General features: G+C 38.1%; 2 protein-coding genes across 2 annotated transcripts; one reads left to right on the top strand and one right to left on the bottom strand.

Moving 5' to 3' along the window:
* Positions 1-580: 580 nt before the first annotated feature.
* On the top strand, positions 581-3,911 carry LOC122655589 (S-type anion channel SLAH3-like). Its single transcript, XM_043849821.1, has 4 exons — positions 581-799; positions 1,483-2,262; positions 3,203-3,234; positions 3,545-3,911. The coding sequence occupies exons 1-4, from the start codon at positions 596-598 to the stop codon at positions 3,909-3,911; spliced, it is 1,383 nt and encodes a 460-aa protein (XP_043705756.1). The 5' UTR covers positions 581-595.
* A 1,624-nt stretch (positions 3,912-5,535) lies between these two features.
* On the bottom strand, positions 5,536-6,195 carry LOC122655582 (probable membrane-associated kinase regulator 6). Its single transcript, XM_043849808.1, has one exon. The coding sequence runs from the start codon at positions 6,193-6,195 to the stop codon at positions 5,536-5,538; it is 660 nt and encodes a 219-aa protein (XP_043705743.1).
* Between the last annotated feature and the right edge of the window lie 2,696 nt (positions 6,196-8,891).

The raw sequence follows: 8,891 nt of genomic DNA, 5'->3' as shown, positions 1-8,891 counted from the left end.
CTAGTACACATCATAATCCCTTATCTATTTATAAAATTTTCAATTCAATTTAAATTATATTCAAGAAAAACTCCTGGATTAAAGATGGTTAAGTAATCAATAATAAGATCCAAAAAAAAATAATTTGAATTGTTAGTTTGACCACCAAATTTTACTTGTAAAATCCAAGATGTACACATGCCATATCATCAAAATTGGATGGGCTCTTTTGCCATGTGGTAGATATTTTTGCACTTTTTCTTGACTTACATTTGTGTCCGGACGATGGCAGGCTACAACTTTCTTTCACATCTTTTTTTCTCTTTTTTATTCTAAATAGTATGCTCCATGCATGTGAATAATACCTTTTTCAAGACAACCATTAGTGTGACGTGCAGATCCCTTCTTATACCGGTGTTTCTGAGAGTAAGAGAGTTATGTATTTCAATCAATTATGCAAGGTGTAGCATGTGGAATTGTTTCACTGTTGTTGAGCTTCTGTTTTCACATCTTCAAGTCTTTTATACAGGGTGTGGAAATGATGGCTTCCGAGAGCAAGATTGATGAAAACTCTCAATCAATTGGAAACTCCTACGACCAACAGATAAGTCCAAGGATGGATAGGCGGTTTATTAATTCTTTTAAAACTTGGTCTGGGGAACTTGAGAGGCAGTTATCAATTTTAAGTGGAAAGCAGATTGAACCAGAACCTGAACCAGAACCAGAGGTCAATAATGTTTCACAGAATGCTGAGATTGAGATTTTACCTGTAAATCGTTACTTTGATGCCTTAGAAGGGCCTGAATTGGGTGCCCTTAGAGTATGTCCCTTATCTTTGTTATATTCATATATTTTTTCTCCTCATTCAAGCACAATTTATTCTAATACATCTTATGTGTCTCTCTATTCATTTTTTTCTTTTTCTATTTTTGGGGGGTGGGGTGAGCTGCAAGAGTTTATAAATGCATGCTTTATATGTATTAAACAATCTGTTCTTTGCAGTCCTAAATGTTGGGGACGAACGCCCAACCACAAAGAATAACCTAAAGTAAACAATCACATACAATGCAAGGAATTTATCGTGGTTCGACAAGATTGTCTACATCAAGCTTAGAGAATTAGAGATTTTCCATTATTTTCAGAAAAAAACTCTCTACACCACTCTTCACCTCACAAAGTGTTCCCCTTTGTTTGTTACCAGCCAAGGTTTTCCACACAGAGATAATATATAGGGAAAAACCCAAAATCATAATCCTCACACAATTACAATTTACATGTAATATTGACCCAAAACCCGTCCCAATTACACATTCAGACCAATTAATTACAATTATGTGGACCCGCAAAATACAAGACACACCCAACCCCAACACTAAATTCCACACTCACATTAATGATCCTAGTTAGGTTTCAAATAAGAATACACTATTATGAAATTTGAAACATGTAGATCGAGCTTTTTTCTGACTTTAATAAACAAATATACATTTCTTTCTTTAACAGGATTCAGATGAGGAGTTGGTGCTCCTAGAAGCAGAAGACAAGAAGTGGCCATTCCTTCTCCGATTTCCAATAAATTCATTTGGTATCTGCCTTGGTATTGGTAGCCAAGCCGTGTTGTGGAGAGACTTATCAACCACCAAATCCATGAGCTTTCTCCACATTAGCCTCACTGTCAACCTTGTCACATGGTGTATTGCTCTTGCTCTTGTGCTCATTGTTTCCTTCATCTACTCTCTGAAACTCATTTTTTACTTTGAAGCAGTTCGTCGTGAGTTCTTCCATCCTATCCGTGTCAACTTCTTCTTTGCCCCATGGATAGCTGCTCTGTTCTTAGCTATTAGTCTCCCACCTTTGGTTGCCACATTTATTCATACACCTATCTGGTACATTCTTATGATTCCAATTTTATGTCTTGATCTTAAAATCTTTGGACAATGGATGTCTGGAAGTCAGAGAAGACTATCAATGGTGGCTAATCCTGCAAATCATATAGCAATTGTTAGTAACTTCTTGGGTTCATATCTGGGTGCTTCTATGGGTCTTAAAGAAGGGCCTATCTTCTTCTTTGCTATTGGATTGGCACATTATATCGTCCTATTTGTAACACTCTTCCAGAAACTTCCAACAAATCAGACGCTTCCAAAGGATTTACATCCAGTGTTCTTCCTTTTTCTTTCAACACCCAGTGTTGCTTCTATTTCATGGGCACTAATTCAAGGGGTATTTGATTATGGAGCCAGGATTCCATTCTTCCTTTCTTTGTTCCTATATTTCACACTGGTAATTACTCTCTCACTCTCTCTCTCATGCAATTTTGAGCATATCTCTGTGGGTACTTGAGGGACCAATTGTTTAGGACAGAAGCAAGGGAGAAAAGCTGTTCTCCACTTCTCCCTACCGGCCCATGCGGTTCTTATGGTTGAATGAGGAAGGGTTCATTGCCAATGGGTCCGACGTTGTGGGCCGGGACTAGTTTCACCTACAAACTGAATGACTAAGCTGTCCTGTGAGGTAGGGGTATCAAATTCCAGCCCTAAACTGGTTGGTTCGTCTGCAAAACCTAAACGAACCCTTATCGGTTCAGTTTTACTTGAAACTGGTAGAAATCAAAACCAAATCAAACTGACGGAGCAAACCAAAAGGCAATAAAATGTTGTTCTTTATAAACATGCCAATACATGGGGGGATTTCTGATTTTTCATGGGGGGGCCGGGGAGGGGGGAGGGCGCATTTCCCCCCCTTTCCCCTCCCCCCCTCCCCGCCAACTGTGTCTGGAATTCGGATTAGCTACCCACATGGGGACGGGTGGGGACAGATCTGACCCCTCCATGGGTCGTGGGTCCCACACTTTAGAGGCGAATCCCACACCCCCATGGAAGGTTCAGATCTATCCCCACCCGTCCCCATGTGGATAGTAGATTTGAACTCCTATGTCTGGGGGTAGCCCTGTCCCCCATTGAGAACTTTTTTTTCTTTTATAAAGTTTTATTTTGACTCTTCAAACAGTATTTTTGCTGTTCAAACTGAAATTCGACCAATTACCCGAATGTGAGATCCTCTATCACGTTGAACCATCCATGTATATCACTTGGTAATAGATGGTGATATGGGCCAAGTTAAATGACACCAATGTTGATGTTAATAACATTTTTCCTTAAATAAATTCATAAAACATGAGTTGACTATTTTCTTCCTCTGTTTGCTTTGGATGTTTCTACAGGCGGTTCGAATTAATTTTTTTCGAGGTTTCAGGTACAGTATTTTTTTAGTTCTTAGTTAACTATATTATATGTTATATGGGAAAAGGAACGCTGACCGATGTTGTGTGTGGGCATGTACCTACGTCCAAACACAGCTCGGTGCAAAAAGACCATGGCAACCCTGGACCTTTCCACCTTTCCAAGGGATGAGGCGGTCTTTTCGTGTAGGACTGTGTGGGTGCAGATACACGCCCACACACAGCACAGATTAGTGTTCTTTCTGTCATATTATATATATACTTCAATCCCTTAAATCTATTGGTTCTACCTTTTCTGAAGTTCATTTGCATCCCATTTCATAGGTTCTCTTTGACATGGTGGGCTTACACTTTCCCAATGAGTGGGGTATCTATTGCCAGCGTTGCCTACTCTGATGAAGTTACAACCCTATTTACCAAGATTCTAACAGTTGCTCTCTCTGGCATTTCGACTCTCGTAGTAATTATTATGCTCATCACCACTATCTTCCATGCCTTTGTGTTGCGAGATCTCTTTCCAAATGATAAAGCCATAGCTATTTCAGAGAAAAGGTCAGAGACAGGGAAGAAACAGTTTCATCTGCGATCTAGATGCTCAGATACCCAAGACATTGAAGCTTCTTTGAAAGCAGCAGAGAGCTCAGATGATGAATCTAGAGCTTCTGACGCCTACATCGACATTGGAAATTAGATGGAATTTGCAAGCTCATTAGTAGTGTCAAATATACACTTTTTTTACCTAAAAGAATAAAGTATTATACAATTTTTTTTCATGAGGTAAATCCTGTCATTTCACACGTGTACTTGAAAAAAACCAATATAAAGACCACAGTTGGTAAACCAAGTTTTAGGTTAGTCATGACTCATGAGTCTGAGTAAAAATAAATGAAACCTTATTAGGAGTGATGAAGACTCACTCAGGTTTAAGAAATAACCAAACCAAGTCCGAGTTTTCATTGATTCAGTGTTTTTTCTCAATTCATGTGAAACTCACCGAGTCTAGTTTTTTTATTAGGCCATATACTATTCATATACCATAAGTTTGGTCTACAATTAAACAAATTCCTAGAATTTCTGTTCATTGCCTTCAATATTAGTCCTTTTTTTTTCCTTCACCTGTGAACCAACCGTAGCGTCAGTCCGAAGAAGAACTATATATATATCTAAATAAGAAAAAATCATGACTTAGCCCTAACCAAGTTTGCCTCCCTATGGCACCAAGTTTTGAAAAGGGGGAATCAAGACCAAAATCCTAGTTTTTCAAATATGAGAGAAACAATGACAACTATCATTCAAAAAAAAACCCAACAACTATTGATAATGATATAACAAGAAGTCACTTTTAAGTTGTAGATTTTTTCTTATATGGATTTTATAAACTTTTAAGAGTAAGACAAGGAGTGACTCAAAGGTTACAAGTTCAAAATACACTTATAAAAAGTGTCATTTAAACAGTAACTATGGGAAAAAGAATGTAAAAATACCCTAAAAATACCGTTCAACACCCAGTGAAATAGAAAATGGATTCATTGATTTTTTGTTATTTTATTAACATAAAAAATAATAAAATGATGAAAAATGAAGATCTAAGAACATTCATAATCCATACCAAAATGGATAATGTGGATCATCATCCGATTCTTTACATTTAAATCATTTAACAAATTAAAAACATAGGAAGGAGGAGATTCTTTTCTTTTGGGAGTTTTCCTCCTTACTAGGAAAGAGGCAAAATTAAAGAAATAAATAAATATATATACATTATCATCCAAAGATGACAAGAAATGGGAGAGGAAAAGGGAGGAAATAACAAGAGAGAGGGGAAAAAATCTTCTACGGTGCCCTAATCTTGTGGTGCTTGAGAGCTCAACATGTGGAAGATGCAATATCTAATAGTGCCAAACTCTAGAACAAAGAAGGGGAAAAAAAAACTGTCTTGCACTGAGCTCGTACTATTGAATGAAGCTTCTTCTACGTGTCGAGTTCTCACACCGGCAATGTAGAGGATTTTAGGAAGGCAAAACACTGGTAGGATCTTCTTTTCCAATTACCATATACTGTGTGTGTGTGTGAGAGAGAGAGAGAGAGAGAGAGAGAGAGGGCAAGGCTTTATTATCTATCATCTCTTCTCTGTTCCTCTTTCTCGTTCCTGATTACCTCTACTTTCTCCGTTCTTGTTATTCCTCTTCTCTGCTGAAGAGTCTCCCTCCCTTTTCTACAAATAACCAAAAACGATTACTAATCGAAAAGAAGAATTTAATCACAAACGATTAGAAAAACCCAAAAACCAGAAAGCAAAGGGCCGGGTTATTATCTTACGTACCAAACGATTTCTTGCAATGGAGAACAGCTTCGTCAATATCACACCATTGATCAGTGGTTGAACAATACGAACTCCCCCAGATTCTGTCAATGGACTCTGTTTCACTCCTACAAACCCTTGAGGAGCCCCGAAACTTCTGGTACAGAGGCTTGACGAAACTCACGTATTTGTGGAAAATCCTCTTAGACGATCTCATGTACCTTCTCAGGAATGACAATTCCATCTTCCCATTTCCATGTGACAAAATCAAACCTCCAGTGGATGATTCCTTTGCAGAGATGGAAATGGAAATAGCCGTAGGTGGTGGTGGTGGTGGTGATGATTCTGCGATAAAGTCGGTCGAGGCTTCAATCTTTGATGGGTTGATGAAGATAGGCATAACGAGGCCATTGGAGAAGAGTTCATCGGCATAAACGACGAACAGAGGAGAGCTTGCAAAATTGGAATCGAAGCTGAAATCATGTGGGACTGATAGGAATCTCTTGGAAGGAGTCCAGTTGTTGTTGGGATCTAATTCTATGAAAGCCGCAGTAGTAGTTTCATCGTAAGGATCGTCGTCGACCAGGGAATCATCGAAAGAGGATTCCCTTATGTTGATCAACCAGCTCTTGGAGAAGCTCTCAATAGAGAGAGGACGCTCTGAGATTTCCATGGCTGCCTCCAATCAAAAGAGAAGTAGAGAGACTGTGTATGTATTGGAGAGTGTAATCCGGAGGGATCGTTATATATACCATAAATGGGTTACTAGGTTTTGCCAATTACAGAATTGCTATTCCTTCCTTCCTTCCTTCATCACATATATGAATGAAGAATTGAAGATGCACAACCCTAAAAAGGATAGGAGCTTCCATTAGAGTCCAGATCACATTAAAGCACGAATTCGATCGACGTTTGGATGGATTCCACCAAAACCGGAGATCTATGCTACGTATCTTTCATTCCTTCCATCGGTTCTCTCTCTCCTTCTCTTTCTTTTGCGGTTAATGAATTTCTATAAAAATAAAAAAAAGTTTATGAATTCTTTTTTATTTTTTTATTATTCAATTCGTATCCCTTTTTATTATTTTTTAAAGATTAAAAATTAATAAAATATTACTAAAGTCGGTATCTAAACGATACCATCCCTTGATACCAATACATAACGATTACCATAGCATGATATGACGATTTAGTACCATGACTGTGATTTCGTGATATGGTGCCATGATGGTGATTTGACGATATGACATCATGATGGTGATTTAATGATATAACGTCATATCATCAATTTGACGATATGATGATTCAGCGATTTGGCAATATGGCACCATAGTGGCAATTTGATGATATGACCTCATGGCGGCAATTTGATGATATAGCATCATGGTGGTAATTTTTTTCGATATGCTGATAGAAATCGATACTAATCACGACCATAGTGTTGTAATGCATATCAACTAGGGATGACGATACCACCGAGACCGATACTTAATACTATTGTGCCCAATCAAAATAAAAAAATAAATGTTGAATAAAATTTTAAAAGAAATACTAACCATTAGGAGAGAGCAAGAGAGAGGGAGAGAGAGAGGTAGTCTCGTACGAGAACTTGATCCGAACTCCTCCCATTACATTTAAAGGTCCTATCATATGAGTCACCATTGAAACCGATTCATAGGAGTCATGCAGATCATATCAGGTCATTTCAGATACTGATACATATGGACCTTTATCGCCTCCAGTACTACTGGGGGTGATGTGCGCATCGTGCGGCGCAACACCGCCCATGTGTGCACGGTGGGGCCCACTGTGCACCGCCCAACTGTGCATACATGGGCGGTGCTGCGCTGCACGATGCGCACAGCACCCCCAGTAATCCTGGGGGCGATAATTTTCCGATACATATAAAACAGTATCGGTTGCATTAGCCTGATTCCAAATCAAATATGGCAATCCATATTTGTCAGGTATCAGTATTGCTCACTGCCAATACCGATACAAATCAGCCGATCCAATACGTTTTCCTAAAACCGTGGATTCCATAGTCTCCCATGCACCATCCATATAAGATTTTTATCAAATCTTTTTTTTTTCTTTAATGGTAAAACATATATAACAAAAATTTTATTGTTCAAAATCTATGATTTTTTGGAGCTTTTTATTCAATAAATTTATTGATCTAGCTAGAAGAGGTAGTTTTAATTGATTTTTACTAAAACTATAAAGAAACAAAACCAAAAAAAAAACAATAGCAAAATTGAAAATCAAAAATGAATATTGGGAAGTTCAAAGAGTGTTGCAGGAATTAAGATCTTATTTGACCTATTCCAATTCGAATTATGTTATACATCGGATCAGATTTCAATTCCTCAACCATGTTAATTTTCAAAAAAAGCCGGCTCAATTGGGTAGAAAATACACAGAATCCCCCTAAGAAGTGGGGGCGCAATGACCACTTTAGCCCTGCTCAAACACTCTGCTCAGGTGGGGTCCCCCCCCCCGCTCCTTTTTATTAGAGGGACTGGGGAACTGGGCTGGGCAGGGAACTGGAGGAGATAATTTTCCGTAAATAAGGTGACATGCTATTAACAAAAATTCTTCAGAGGTTATTGCAGACAGAAGTATAGAACCAACCAAAAATCGGAGGAGATTGGCCATTAACAAGGTCTAAAGGACAGAGTATCATAAATGGAAAGCAACTCAAAGAAAAGCTCTTCCTCTGTTACCCTTTAAAGCCCCAGAAAATGGAGAGAAAATTGAACCATCACTCATTCTCACTTGATATAAAATCCCACCCAAGCTTTCCTAAAGAATTAACAAATTACAGCAAAGAATGCTTACTTTTCACCACAAAAAAAGATATTGAAATTTCAACGAAAATCCAAAACCAATACCATCTGCAACCTCTAATATAGACATGAGACATCTATCCAAACCTTTTACATAATAAATAGCCTGCATATCTTGAATCCCTTTGTACATAAACATATTCACTTTTCTGGCTTAAAAGGAAAACCTATACTTCTTGATGCAGCAATTAGATAGATCAGTTAAACCATTTGATGGTGGATAGCACAAGATTGATTCATTGGATAACCTGAATCATGCTTCCAAGACTGATGGTGTTCTTTTAAAAACCAGAAGAAAACTCCACCCAATGGGACTAAATCTAAGCCAGTTTCAGCTATAAGATGAGCTAATCTATACAAGTTCCTCAGAATAATCAAAAAGATTTCTATCGCGCTCGTTTAAGCCTACAATCTAGTTTTTGGGCTGAACCTTATCTGACTCTGTCACCAATCAAAAACTCAGAGTTGGCTACAATTTAACAATGTAGGGCAAACCCTACTAACACCATCACACAAGCGA

Source organism: Telopea speciosissima, chromosome 1 (assembly GCF_018873765.1).
Source record: "Telopea speciosissima isolate NSW1024214 ecotype Mountain lineage chromosome 1, Tspe_v1, whole genome shotgun sequence".
Classification (NCBI taxonomy): domain Eukaryota; kingdom Viridiplantae; phylum Streptophyta; class Magnoliopsida; order Proteales; family Proteaceae; genus Telopea; species Telopea speciosissima.
This window is presented reverse-complemented; position numbering and strand designations above follow the sequence as displayed.